The sequence below is a fragment of the Narcine bancroftii genome, chromosome 4 (assembly GCF_036971445.1).
Source record: "Narcine bancroftii isolate sNarBan1 chromosome 4, sNarBan1.hap1, whole genome shotgun sequence".
Classification (NCBI taxonomy): domain Eukaryota; kingdom Metazoa; phylum Chordata; class Chondrichthyes; order Torpediniformes; family Narcinidae; genus Narcine; species Narcine bancroftii.
This window is the reverse complement of record NC_091472.1, coordinates 297,240,806-297,256,241: the sequence shown is the minus strand read 5'-3', so window position 1 is coordinate 297,256,241 and position 15,436 is coordinate 297,240,806. Positions and strand designations below refer to the sequence as shown.

The following is a 15,436-nucleotide window of genomic DNA, read 5'->3' as shown; positions in this document are numbered from 1 at the left end:
ATCCCTCAAAAAGTTATTTGAAATACGGTCTACATTTAAAACAGAGAAGCATTTGTATACTTTGGCCTGATCAGATGAGTTTTAAAAATATCTTGGCAAGCTTTAAACAAAAGGAAATGATGTTTGTATGTCAATTTGATATATTTTTTAATCCCTCAAAAAGCAGTGTTTATGATCTTCAATTGGATAAATCTAAAGTTAATTGAAAGGGCATAAGAGCTAAGATAAAGATAAATCATGTAAATAGAATTGAAGTTGATAATAAATGAGATTGCTGTAATTGTGAAGAATACCAAGTGCGAGACTAAGATGCTGATGGCTTAGACCCAGTGCTGCCTGCTCCTTTGTCATTCCAAAGAAAAATCAGTTTATTTTGCATTCCGGATGGAAAATTGTTTCCACAGTAAGTAGATCCACTCCTACCAGTTATTCACTTTAAAAGGATATAAAAGCAGCATAGTCCTCATTCCAAATTTATACACTCTGTGCCAAAGCAGATTTAGTGGACCTGATAAAGCAATGTTAGGTTAACTGTACTAAGAGCTTGTCATATGGAAAATCAAATTTTCATGCCATAAGATTTTGCAGTTTATTTCATGTTATAGCAGTAGGCTACATTGCAAATTATTTGCTCAGAATAAAGCCAATGTGCTTTAAATGCATTCCAGTGTCAACAGTGTTAACTGAATTTTATAGAAAAATATTGCTGCATGAAGATCTGTCCATCAAGAAATTTTACATTGGTCCTTCCCAAAGAGAAATTAGTGATTTCTGCTGATTAAATACATTCTCTTACGATTTTGAGAAAGTGTTTTCTTTCATCTCCAAATTCACTAAATAAGGAATTGTTTTCGAGGAAATTCACAGTCCAACAGCTGCAAAGAAAATAAATGATTGCTGCAAAGTGTCGAAGCAAAACGCTGATTAGAAATGTTTACTTGTGGTTTAAATTAAACAATTATTTTGTTCAGTTGTTAAAGCAATAAACAGATTTGTGTTACTGTTTGTTATATTCCACTGTAAAATAGAATCTCAGTTTACTTATATTTTTTCAAGCTTTGAGCCCTGAAAGCAAGTAGATTTCAAGATTGCAGTCAAAATCAGCCTGCAGTTTGGAAATGTTTATATAATGATAAACACCACACATTCTTGTTTTTGATGGTTAATGTCAGCAGCCTAATCTCAAAAGACCAAAATTTTTGATTAAGTGAAGAAATAAATCTGAGGCAAGACATTCAAAAGAGACTGAAGAATCAAATCCCTTTCTCAACATATCTCTGATTTACTGCTGCTTCAAAGTTGTTTACTTGGTCTGCTAGTAGCCTTCAGCTGCCAAGGCCTGAAGATCAGAAATTCATACTCTTAAACTCCCTTTCTTTCTCTCTTTCCCTTTCAATGCAGTTGACCTTGTGGTCAGAGGACATTTAGCCCTGTTGAAGGTATTTCAGAAGAATGTGCACTTGTTGTTCATTCAGGTTATCATTCATTATTTTAGCAATGTTCCTTCTATGAGGCATGATTTATTGAATAAATCAGGCTAAAATTACAAAAATTACTTCTGAATTATAGGGCCAGGTAAATTTGCATTCATGTGTAACAGTTGGATGTCTTAAAGTTTAAAATGTTAAAGATACATTGCAGAGTGATTAAAGTGTGGCTTGTTGTGGACAGACCATAGCTTGGGAACTGTTACTAATTCTGGTTACTGTGAAACAACTGAAAATAAAAGAGCCATGGGACTGATCCCTCGCATTGGAGGACTGAACAGTGATGAAAGACAAGATAAATTCGGCCTCAGCACCAATGAAGTAAAGTAGATCAACCTATGAAGGCCCACGAGAGAGCAAACCATGAAAGGGAAATAGATCTGAGACTGCTTCAAATTGAACCATGACAGTTGGACAAGGGATCAAGAGTTCAAAACCTTTAGTAGTACATAGTGTTACTGTTTGCAAGTTCTTCACACAACAGCATTAAATGACCTTCTGGACTGAATAAAACTTCCCTTCAATGACTGGCGGAGGAGGTAAATAACAATGATTATGAATGAAACAATTTCAACTAATTAAAGATAGCAAAACAGAATGACAACAATGTGCACAAAGCCAGGATCCCAAGAACGTTTCCTGCACAGGAATTTTGCTGAGAATGACTAACCCTGCTGGTGAGGGTGAAATAAACTAATTGTGGATCATTCAGGATCATTGTTCACCATCTGGTGGTCAGCTGAACTTTGCATGTACATCTTCCTCATTAGAAATAAAAAACCTTGAGTGCTTCAGGGAAATCGAAGGGAAGAGAGAAACTAAAATTAAGTATTCTTCGGAATGCATTCCTTTTTATTTTTTTGTGCAATTTCCACTAATAAGATGAACAAAGTGATTCCAAGATCTCAGTCAGTGAGCTTGCAAGTTCATTGAGGCATTTTTAAAAGGGCTAATGTTTATGATATAATGAAGATTACTTTTTCTCAAAACTGAAAAATTAACAGTGAATGTAAACAGTAACAGTTGAAATGTATTGTCATATTTTTGCATGGGTTGAAATGTGGGAAAATAAATTAACAGCCTGGGTCAACTTTGAATGTGTTCATAATTCCGTTTGGTGGTATCATTTCACTCACCTGCTTTTCTTTATGTTCTGCGCTAGGGTCAGTGGACTTTCACCATTCATGGGAGATAATGATAATGAAACTCTGGCAAATGTAACTTCTGCCACCTGGGATTTTGATGATGAAGCTTTTGATGAAATTTCAGATGATGCCAAAGACTTCATTCGTGGTCTATTGAAAAAAGACATGAAGTAAATATTTTTGTCTGTATTACCTTGGTTTCAATTTCCTATTTCAACAAATAGTTTCTGTTTGCTCTTCAGTTGAGATATTGTAATTGTTATAAAATATAATTGAAATAATGGGTTTTAAAAAATACAATTTCTTTTGTATGTTGCTAGACAGCGTTTGAATTGTAATCAGTGTCTTGAGCACAAGTGGCTGAAGAAGGATGTTAAAAACATGGCCGTGAAGAAACTGTCGAAGGAAAGAATGAAGAAGTACATGGCCAGGAGGAAATGGCAGGTACAACTGATGAAAAATGTTCATGTTATAATCGACTGACTGAAAAATATCTTCCCTACCTGGCCAGGGTGCATGTTCCATTTTTTACACTCATTAATTTCTCCATCTTTCCTGAAGATGCTGAGCCAAACTGTTTATCTAAATCATGGAATGTAATTAAAGCCTGCAAACCTACAGCCCTCTTCCCTTCATGTATTGATCTTTACTTACGAATCATGAGTATTCAATGCCGTCATTGCTCAAGATTACCCTTGCCTAATCTCCACACAGTCTTTTTCTTCAAGTTGAAAGTCAGCAATTAGTAAACAGGAGCAACTAGTCTTCTCTCTCCATAGAATCGACCACCATTATCATCTGAATTCAGCATAAAGGGAGATTTGAACTGAGAACTTTGTGGTCTATATAGTTCTTGTTATTGGTTCTGCTGAAGGAAACGTCTGATTTAAAGCACCAAAGCCACCATAGGAGGAAATATAACATATTTATTAGGGTGAGGTAACCCTACCTGCAACACCTTGATGCACAAATATAACTATACCCCTTCTGAATAAAGGAAATGCAACAATCCATGCCAGTAGTGGAATGATTGAGATGAATGAAGTGGGTCATGGCACAGATGACACGCTCTTGTACTTTGTTCCTTACCTTTTTTATTTCAGGCTTCTTTGGGTTTTTCTTAAATTCCCTTAAGGGTTAGATGACATTGTTACAGGGCCAGAGAACCCCAAAACCCAGCAGCAATAGAAATTCACCAAGACAAATGTTTACTTAAACAAAAGTTGCTTTTAATTATCTTTAAACATGACTTATCCTAACTTAACCCCCTTCTAATTCGAAGTGCACGTGTATGTAATGTGTGTATAAGTTCAGTAAATTTCTTTGATTCACAGTCCAATCTCACTTCTCACTCCTCCAAGTTCACTGGTATCAGGCAATTCTTATACTGTGCGCAGAATTTAACATTTATGAACTTCACCAGGCTTTGGTGCTTGAAAGGTTACTGCTCAGGAAGGTTTTCAGAGAGAGATTTGTTGCTCATTGGACACCCTCAACTGATTCCTTCTGATCAGCCACTTCTGTGTCTTGCCAAAGAAACTTACCCCATCAGGGTTTTCCAAATGATGACCTCTTTCTTTTAGGTCACCACAAAGTTCCTTTTTGTTTCCTTTATTTCAAGTGAAACATTATACAGCCAGTCCTCTCCTCTTGTATGGACTACAAGGGCTTTGACCAGGCTGAGCTCAGAACTCACAACTCATATTCAAAATGGAGTTTTTCCACAAGCTTGCCAGCTTGTCATGTTCCACTCCCAGCTACTGTTGGTGAACCGTAGAACTCTCTCTCTCTCTCTCTCTCTCTCTCTCTCTCTCTCTCTCTCTTTCTCTCTCTCTCTCTCTCTCTCTCTCTCTCACTCAGAGAAAACCCCATGACCCTCTTAGACTCTTAGAACAGCAAATTGCACTCAGACAGACTGTGGCTCAGGACTTAATCTTCCGAGTCTGTTCATCTGTTGCTTTCCAAAGCAATAATCCATTACTCCACAGCATGTCCAATTAACACCTACTTGTGAAGTCTCTATAGGCATTCTTCAAAGATTTTGCAAAGGCACCCAAAGCCTGGACTGTCTGCCTTGAGCAGAGCTTCAGCATTTTAAATAAGATCTGTTTTGAAGTGTTTGTATCTGTGTGTGACCTAACTAAAAAATCCACACAATTTATCTCCTTTAAAACACATCTATATACAATATAAAACATAACATAATCCATCACAACACCTGCTCATCAAAGATAGAGTTTGACTTCAAACGTGACCCGACGCGACCCTAGTTCAACTTCCGTGTATCCCATCACATTCCGCTACTTTATAAATGCCTCTGAATCAGCATTGCGATGCTTTTAGTTGGTCTGGCAGTGACTCAATGGCCATAGTCACTACCCATAATCCTCCACACAGCTGAAACCACTGTACCACCATCAGCACAAGGGAACCGAGAAGGGGACTGTTCTCCTGGGGGAAGTGGGGGAAATGAGAGAGATAGCAGTGTGTCTTGGTTGGGCGAGCGGATGAGATGACAGTGTGACTCAGACAGGCGGGGGGGGGGGGGGAGGGAGAGAGGTGACAGCGCAACTTGGTCGGACGAGGGAAAAGAGACGGCAACATGACTCAGTTGGGCAAGGGGGAGAGACAGCAATGTGACTTGGTCGGGCAAGGGGTGAGATGGCAGTGTGACTTGGTCGGGTGATGGGGAGAGAAGGCAGCGTGAGTCAGGCGGGCGAGGGGGGAAGAGAGACGGCAGTATGACTCGGTCAGGCGAGGGAGGGGGGACGGCAGCATGACTTGGGTGGAGGGTGGATGCGGCAGCGTGACTCAGGTAGGCTTAAAGGGAAGAAAATCAAAATGATTCCGAAATCCAGAAGATTCTGAACAGCAGGTGTCTGTCCTGACAATCCCGGACAAAAGGTTAGACACCTGAATAATTATTTTTTGTTGTATTAGAGTATGGGAGGGAGGGGAGAGGCTAGGGGAGAAAATCAACTCTGTTATATACTATTGTTGATAGAGATTGTGTTGTTTGCTTGGATTTGTATGAGTCTTTAAAAATCAAAAATAAAATATTCAAAAAAAATGATGAATCCAGGATAAAAACTTGGTCAAATCCCTCACTTGGATTCCCAACTGCCATGCTGCTTTGCACTGGAGTGAACGTCTGGAGTCCACTGCTGAATTGCATGATGTCTACATGATGCTGCTCCATCTTACACCTGTGATAGACTTGGGTTAAACAAGGTTTAAAGTGACACACATTATCAGGAACGTGATATGTACAAAGGGTTCTTTTCCTGTGCTCTCCCTGAGCAAGAATCTGAATTGGTTATGGCACATCACCTTTGTGATACAGATGCTCAAGCCCATTGAAATTGTTTAACGACCAACAGAAAAGTGATACTTCAGCTTCATTAACACTCATGATCAAATTTCGATCGTAGCAATAAAGTTGCAGAGCGTTACCTTGTTTTACTGCTTAGCATCTTAAACTGAAAGCTTATTTGGAGCCAAGCCATTCTTAAAGATCTTTTTTTTTCCTTTGTACACCAATAAACAAATTCATCCGCTCCATGATTAATCTTTCATTTTGCCTATGAAAGGCATTTTGTCCATGGTACGGGAGATATTGCTTGCCTTTGCATCGCTGATGATTTTACAAATAATTTACATTTTCCTATTGATGTAGTCACAATAATGTCTTTTCAGGTATGCGATGTTGTAGTCTCCTACTAATTAGTCTTCCTTGACTCTTCATTTTAGAGGCAAACCAAACATTTTTATTACATTTTATTGCCAGATTAAAGATTTCACACTTCTGCTGAGACTGAACCTGAAATATTGTGTAAAGATCTGCTGACCCCAGGAAAAGATTTACTTTCAGAGTACATACATGACATCACATGCAACCCTGAGATTCTGTTTCCTGCAGGCAAGGCAGAATCACCATGTATTGGTAGATGGTGGTGTTGTCGTACCTAGCCACACAGTCATAGATGTAAAGCGAGTAGAGCAGGGGTCAAAGAACACAGCCCTGTGGTGCTCCGGAACTGATGGAGATTGAGGAGGAGATGCTCTTACCAATCCTCACTGATTGTGGTCAGTAGGTGAGGAAATCAAGAATCCAATTACACAGTGAATCCCAGATCATGGAGTTTGCTGAGCAGTTTTGAGGGGATGATGGTGTTAAATGCCAAACTGTAGTCAAAAAAGAGCATCCTGATGTATGCATCCTTGCTGTCCAGGTGTTCCAGGGCTTTGTGTAGATCCAGTGAGATGGCATCCGCCATCGACCTGTTGCTACAGTAGGCAAATTGGAACAGATCCTTGTTGCTGCACAGACAGGAGCAAATATGTTTGAACACCAGCCTTTCAAAACACCATCACCTGATGTGAGTGCCACTGGTCGACAGTCATTTTAGCAGGTTACCACACTCTTCTTGGGCACCAGTATGATTGATGCCTATTTGAAACAGACGGGTACCACACCGTGCTAGAATGAGATGTTGAGGATAACTGTAAATTCATGGCTAAATTGATCAGCATAGATTTTTAATACTTGACCAGGTATTCTGATCAGACCAGATGCTTTCCTCAGATTCACTTTCCTGAAGGCAGGCCGCACGTCATCCATGGAGACAGACAAGAGCGGATCATCAGGGGACATGGGGTGCGCAGTGGTGGGTCTTCCTCGTTCTTGTGGTCAAATCAGTCATAGAAGGCATTGAATTCAGCTGGGAGTAAAGCTTTGCCTTCTTCTACTGGACCAAATATAAAAGATATTTATAATTGAGATAGAGGGAGCATATCAAAGGCACACCAGCTTGAATCCTAGGATGAAGATTTGTTCAAAGAGGAGAACTGAAGCAGACTAGACCTATTCTCTCTTGACTTTAGAAAATGATGAGTAAAACTGAGTAAGTCTTTACAGCAATTATTTTTCCCCTGTGTGGGGTTTTGCAGACTTAAGATAATGAAGATTCACACCAAGAGAGTTGTGGAGGCTCCGTTGCTTAGTATATGGATTTTTTGATATTAAAGGAATCAAAGAATATGGGACAAGTTGTTGGAAAGTGAGCTGAAGTGAAAGATCAGGCAAGTGTGGCAATAGGGTTTCCTGCTGTTTCTTATGTACTTGTGAACCATTTTCAGTCCTGGGGTTAAAATGAGCAAAAGGTCATGATTTGACCTTCCTCCTGGGTGTGGATATATGTTGTTTATCCACATGCAGGACTGTTTGAAGGTGGATTAAGTAACTGGTCAAGAGCCCAAGTTACCTATTTTCTGAAAAGTAAGAAAGGGCTACTCGTTCAAAATTCCCCACAGAGCAATTTCATCTGGAAAAATTCATGAACTGTGCATCGTTCAACTAAAAGTGTTTTGCCTCAGAAATGTCTTGACAGTCAATTCTTCTTGAATTTACAGAAAACAGGCCATGCAGTCAGAGCGATAGGCAGGCTGTCCTCCATGGCAATGCTTGCTGGTCTAAGTGGAAGGAAATCTTCACTCGGAAGCACGCCTGCCAGTCCTCAGGCTTCTACTGAAAAGCCAGAAACTGAAGGTAATAAGATCTTGACTTACAGCAGCTATCCTTTATGATTCAACTACGTTTCCATTAAGAGCTTAACTGAATAAAATAGTCACATGGTTAAAGGGTTTACGGCTTGATTTGTTTACTTCAACAGTAAGTTTTATATTTACTTCTGAAAATTATACAATATCTAGACAGTTATTGGCTGAGCAATAAATTCTGGGGATTACTTGCATAACTGAAAGGTTGCATTAAAATATCAAACCTGATTATCCAATAATCTTGCCTGTGACTAAATGGAAATACTCCTGTCATCCAGACACGACTTGCAGTGTGCAAAGACTGAGTGGCACTGGAGATGCAGAATGATGAATACTGATTAAGATGAGATAAAATAGTCAAAAATGTAGGGTGATCAATCTACTCCCAGAAGGAAGCGAAAATGTAAGCTTATATTAATAACAGGCACTTCTTTCTTCGGTCCAATCCAAAGGATATATTTTATATCGTAAGATGTTTTGTGAGCAAGTGTTCGACATATACTACATTAAAACTCTGATAATTCAGCACCCTTGGGACTTTGGTGGTGCCGGTTTAGCAGATTTGGATGTTACTTCGTAAAAACCAAATGCACTTTTATTTCAGGTCGAACCTTCATCACAATGTTTTAATGTCAAAATTTTAATATGGGAAACTCCAATAATCCTGATCGTTCGGTATCCCTCCCCTTCCTTTTCCCCTTGGCCACCTAGATCCACCAATGGTCCATCAGCCATCACTCCCCCCCCCCCCACCTCAACTGGTTCCACTTATCATTAATTTGTTCCTATCCCATCCCTCCCTCTCATTTCTTTACACTGCCTATCTCCCTACTACACTCTCAGCCCTATTGCAGGGCCTTTACTCAGAATGTGAATGATCCCTTTACCTTTGTAGACCCACTGAGTTCCTCCAGCAGTTTAGTTTTTTGCTCCAGCCTACAATGTTTGCAGTCTTTAGTGCTTTACTTTCCATTGAATCTCATAAGTTTATAGTAAATGTAAAAATTACAAGTCCACTGGATCCCAGGGACAAATCTACCTACATTTCTCACCCCTGGCATTCTGAAGCTCAAACCCAACCCACAGTCTGAACCCTAACCCTGATTGCACGCTGGATCCCTGGCTCAAGCCACATTTCCTGTGCACACTCTGGGTCGGTTGTTTGCGTTCCAGTCGAACGAGTGAACCAACTTCTAGAGTCTAAGGACTATCAGAGTGTACTGTTCCAACGTAAAATGATTGCTCTCTAAATGTCCTGAAGAAGGGTCCCACCTGAATTGTTAACCTTTCTTTTATTTTCAGGCATTAACTGGCACACTGTGCATCTCAAGCAAATTCTATTTTATTTCAAAATTCCAATGATTGTGGCATTAATGTTGGGCAGTGAATGGTACTATTGTTTTATTCAAGCAATCCTGATTGTTATGCCATTATTTAAAGGGATTGGGGAGATGTAAAGGGTTGGAGAAGTTACAGACAGGCTATTAATTCCAAAAATGTACAACAAAGTTTGGTACCATTCTCTCAAGACATCAATAGATTGAAAGATGTTTAAATGGTAGCTATGAAGACCATTAGTAGTGATACATCAGCTGGAGTCTCTGCTTTGCAACAGTGTCCCTTTCTGTGAGTCCCATCGAGAGCACCATATTGCCACCATTTGAAGATTCAGAATGCAAGCTTCAGAAACTTTGCAGTGTTGTAAATTTAGCATTTCCACTGGGGGTAAAAATTTAAGTACCTGCCAACTGTTGTAAATCGTGGCATTTACCCAAAATGGACAGGTGTCATGGCTTCACATACTTGCCAAAAATGGATATTAACTTTAATTGTTTTTGTGTTTCTTTATCTCAGCCGATGAACCGAATGTGCTACTTGAAGCTGTTTCTGAAGAAAGGCAAAGTTTTAAGCCATATTTCTCAAAATCCTTTCAAGACATCCAAGTTATCGAAAGCAGTGCAGCTCGGTTTGACTGCAAGATCGAGGGTAATTTCTCAACTCCTGATTGAGATAGGCAATAATGTTCGCAGCAGTTTCCAGAATTTTTCATTGTGTATTATTTTCTTGTGGCGACGCACATAATTGCAGTGGCTAACTGGCCCTGCTTGTTACGCGCGGGCGTTGGGGCAGCCGCAGCAAAGATGGCATCGCAGGACTGTCTCTTCTGGGATAGACCAGAAGGGCGCATACACCTTCACATCATCGTGACTCGAGCACAGTGTGTAAGGGGCGGAACGGAGTCGGGCTTAAAGGCTGCGCCCGAGATTGAAATAAAATCAGCTTGTGATACCTTAGCACACAGCCTGCCGCTTCAGCTCACAACATGCTACACTCTGCTTTTCATGTAAAGCCACAATCTTGTGATAACGCTTGTTGGTGATGGACCTTTTGCATTCTCAAATTCATGTAGTGTTCAAATCCTCCTTTCTTCCATTCAGTTCAATGATCCAGATTAGAGATTCTCACCACTGAACATCTGCTTGAAAACCTGTCCCAGGTTAGACCTGGTACCAGGAGCTATCCCCATTGATTTCAAAGGAGGAGAATAGTAACAAGGAACCATTGTTAGAGATTTGTTTGTTAATTGTTTCAATTTATTTATGTGCTTTTCAGAATGTTTATGTGTTTATATTTATTTTTAACTTAAGTAATTACTTTAGAAGTTTAAATAGCTTTGAATGCATCTGGTTGCCAGAAACATCCTGGTGTTTGAAAACTTTGAATCTGCCAAATCAAGTTAGTCAGGTTTATCCAGGTGTCAATTATATTCTTTTGGCTGTTTTACCACTTTCTGTTTCACCACCAGCAGATGCCCCAACCCACTATCTCTCCATTTAATGTCATCGTACCAATTAAATTTAGGGCTAAAAGAATGTCAGGGTGGAGTAATCTTGAGTGTGAAAAGGCTGGTTATCTTATTTAGATGTACAGCACAGTAGGTAACAGGCCATTTTGGCTCACATCCATGCCGCCCAATTTACACCCAGTTAACCTACACCCCAACTACTGTTCGGACGGTGGGAGGAAACCGGAGCTCCCAAGGAAAACTCACTCATACACGGGGAGAACGTACAAACTCCTTACAGGCAGTGCAGGATTCTAACCCATGCCCTGATCGCTGGCGCTGAAAAGGTGTTGTGCTTAGCACTGCGGCAACAGTGCCACCCATTTAGAGTTAACTTTTAAATATGTTATTGCAATTGCACTTCATTTCCGCAGTACACAACTCCTATTTCATACAAAGATCTACAGCAAATGTTCAGAGGTTGCACATGTGGCCATAGAAAGTTCTGCTTGTAATTACCACACTTTGATAGAACATTTTTGGTATATTTAATTTTTTTGTTGTAAACCAGACTTTCAACATAGTTTAAAGTAGTAGCCTGTTCTTCACAGACTGCCAATTTTAACTAGAATTGTGTTCCAGTCATTCTTTCCTCAGGCTATACTAGTATATAATATATCTGTTTCACGATATGCATCATAACGTTAATAATCCTTAGATTCATTTGCAGCAACAATATCAAAGCATCAGGGCACCTCAAGAACACTTTAAATAAGACAATAATTTAAAACATTTTACTCTCCATTTAGTTATCTCACACACAGGTACACTCTAAATCAATGTATTCTTTTCTGAAAGATTCATTTATCTCCTTTCTGTATTAATGAACCATCAAGAAATCTAAAAATAAACACAGGTCATCCCAGATTATGAATGCCAGACTTATTAATAACCATACATACCAACAAGCCCCCAAAATATTATTGAGTTCAAAGGCCTGACGAATGTACATACACTTGTTCCTATAAATGACAGAACTAGTTAGCGTTCTCTCTCTCTCTCTCTCTCTCTCTATCTATATATAAATATATATATATATTTCTTTTTAACCACTTTTACCAATTGTTCTTGTGTGCTTTTGATGCCATTCATTACAATACAGTGGATATATGGGTATTATATTGAGTGACCTTTGTTATTTTCCAACTTAAGGACAAAATGGACATAAGGACATATGTTACTCTGAGTCGATCTGCATTAAAATACACAATAATCGGAGAAAATTTCATATGTATGAATTTGGTGAAAAAAATCAATATAATCTTTTTGTAAAATCACCTGGTTCCTTCAACACTACCTATCAGAAATTTAAAAGCATAAGTTCAGAATTTGACAGTATATGTTTGTCAACAGAAACCAGAAGAGCTAAAGGAGAATTTTCCATCCCAAAGATCATCATTTTCAGTATCATTGTTCGCTGGATACTTGTAAAATAAGCCTATCATTAATAACTTCTGGTTTATTTGTGAAATGCCATTTGTGTACAGGAGCACATTCACAATTTGACAACTGCATATTCTCCATTAGGTTATCCTGATCCTGAAGTTATCTGGTTTAAGGATGAACAACCCATCAAAGAATCCCGTCACTACCAGATCGAATATGATGAAGATGGAAACTGCTCTTTGCTTGTTTCTGAGGTATCTGAACGTGATGATGGTAAATATACCTGCAAGGCCATCAACAGCTTAGGAGAGGCAACCTGGGCAGCTGAACTCATTGTGCAAATCTTAGAGGAAGACAAGCTGAGTAACACTTAATATAAGTAAAAGTCTTGCTTCTTGTATGATGTTAGATGCTACACAATTAAAGACCATGTAAAGAGTGTAAGCTTTGACTATGCAAAGTTCTTCATTAATTCCCAAGGCATGGAAGTTCTTTATGGATATATTTATAAGCACACTCTGCCTAAAAAAAAAATCATGGTAGAATATTGTCGTTGTACTCGAAAATGTACAATTACAATCCACACGCTCACAAAATGACAGATATATCCCAATTTGAACACCACAGCAAACATATGACATTTTCACCCACATTAACCAAATAACTGAAATAATCATTTACTTTTTCAGAGAAATGTAGAAATTCTTTGAACCTGGTTTCTAAAATCTGTTGATTTACTCTTTTGGTGTTTTGACTCAGTTGTGTGTACAGAAGTATGAGAAGCCAATTGGTGGCTCCAAGTTAATGAATTTCATCAACTTTCTCAATTGCAGATGCATGAAGATTTCTGTGATCTAAAGATATTTTAACACAATTTTGTTTACATTACACTGCACCTTTCACATGTTTTTAATGTTTTCACATTACTTTTTATGTGTCACTTTATAGTTTTTGACAGTAATGTCGTTCATATGTTTTACTGGTTTTATGCCACAGATCTTGGAAGGAAGTTGAATACCAGAATTTCTTTCACAATGCAGCCATTAATTTATGTTACAAAAAAAACCCATGAAATAATAACAGGCAAATATACAATAAAAGACAAAGGTTGAAAAATTCACAGGAAGGTGATTTTGATTACAAGATCCTACTGTTTGAAAATTCAGCAGAAAATTATGTTAATTAATGGTGTCCCACTGACAAAGCACATTTTGAATATGAAACTAAAAGACTTCAAAATAATTTTGATTCTTATAAATTGAATGTCAAGATAATGCCATAAGACATCACATACATATTATTGCAAAGTGCTGTATTCATAATTACAAACTCTGCTTGAGAAAATAAAATTATCTGTCATTTTCAAGCAAACCTAGGTCTACAGTAAAGATGATTGTTACGAACAAAGTTTTTGTTGGTACATGAGAAAGGAACTGCTCTTGCCCCACCCAGCTCTTGGGTATTCACCCATGGCGTTGGAGCCTTCCTGCTAATTAGCAAAGATTTGTAAAACTAGCCCTGACTGTGTGCCCATCTCCCATCGGGTTTGATAGTTTAGTCACAATCGATCTCATTTTAGTTTTTATTACATAATATTATTTGGTATTAAAAGATTTTTAAAATAATTTTTACAATGTAGTTCTTCTCCTCTTGCCAGCTTTTTCCTGCACAGTTCTGGGTTCTGCTGGTTTTTAACTTGCACCAGACATATTGGTAAGATATGTAAGATCTATGGGGAAAATTTAGATTTTTTTACGAAGATTGAGAAAATTTCAGAAGTAGATATTGCTGAGATATTTTGATCTCTACCTGTCTCTGACTCCAACACTCTTTAGAATACAGTCTAGAACAGGGCAACACAGGAACAGGCCCTTCAGCCCACATGTCCGCATCAAACATGATGCCCCATTTAAACGAAAACTTTCCTGCTTGCACATGATATGTGTCCCTCTATTTCCTGCATATTCATCCAGAAACTTCTTCAATGTTACTATTGAATTTGATTCCACCACTACTCTTGGCAACCTGTTCCAGGCACCTATTGTGCAAAAAGAAAACTTGCCCTCCATATCTCTTTTAAATCCATTTCACTTTAAATGCATGACATTTTTATCCTGGGTAAAAGATTCTGATTGGCTACCCTATCAAAGCCTCTCATAATGTTATAAACTTGTATCAGTTCACCTTTCAGCCTCTAACGCTTCAGAGAGCTTTCTCCCCCTTTTACCTGAATATATCAAGGAGAGGTCACATTATGTGCTAGGTGAACACCTTGTTGCAAGTTAACATGTCAGCAACATTTGGAATGGGAGGAATTATTTTGATTATTTATCTTTTGGTTTATATTTATCATCTCTTTTTAATTCAATTAAATATGCTGTTGTGGTGTTTTAGTAGGTTTTTTTCAAGTACAAGTTCAGCTACAGCAAGTAAGAATTTTGGTGCAATATATATATGACAATAAACTCATAATGTAGGAAACATTACTTCACTATGAAATTTTTGTGCTTACCTCATTTTTTCTAATCTATTACAAAGGTTATCTGCTGCCTCAGGTATCTGCAGTACATATCAAAATGAGGGACATTAAGTTACTTATTTTTCCCATGGTAGTTGGTGGACTTCCACTGCATGGAAGATTTTCTTTGAATGGAGTGGGCGATCCTTACATGTGAACATGTAATGTTTAGGATCAAACCATTCACCTCCATGTATATATTATCTGTTAAGAGCATAAAACAGAACAGGACAAGACAGGAACAGGCCATTCAGCTCCTATGTCTGCATCAAGCATGATGCCCAATTTAAATCAAAACTTTCCTGCTTGGACATGATTCGTACCCTTCTGTTGCCTGCATATTCATGTCTCTTTTAAATGCCATTATTGCATCTGCTTCCACATCTATACTGGGAGACCATACCAGCCCCAACCTCTCTCTGTATAAAAAAAAAACTTGCCCTGCACAACTCCATAAACTCCCCTCCCTACTATCCCCCTACCCGCCCCCCCCCAC

The 15,436-nt window shown here is 38.6% G+C and overlaps 1 protein-coding gene across 9 annotated transcripts in view; it reads left to right on the top strand.

The window, feature by feature from the left end:
* The window catches only part of LOC138762131 (myosin light chain kinase, smooth muscle-like), a 309,201-nt gene extending 296,335 nt beyond the window's left edge, over positions 1-12,866 (top strand). For all 9 annotated transcript variants that reach the window (XM_069935544.1, XM_069935546.1, XM_069935539.1 and 6 more), the window contains 5 exons: positions 2,650-2,802; positions 2,953-3,076; positions 8,045-8,180; positions 10,046-10,177; positions 12,564-12,866. In XM_069935544.1, coding sequence (XP_069791645.1) covers positions 2,650-2,802; positions 2,953-3,076; positions 8,045-8,180; positions 10,046-10,177; positions 12,564-12,796 — 778 coding nt within the window. In that variant the 3' untranslated portion in view covers positions 12,797-12,866. The remainder of the gene's footprint in view (positions 1-2,649; positions 2,803-2,952; positions 3,077-8,044; positions 8,181-10,045; positions 10,178-12,563) is intronic.
* The last annotated feature ends 2,570 nt before the right edge of the window (positions 12,867-15,436 follow it).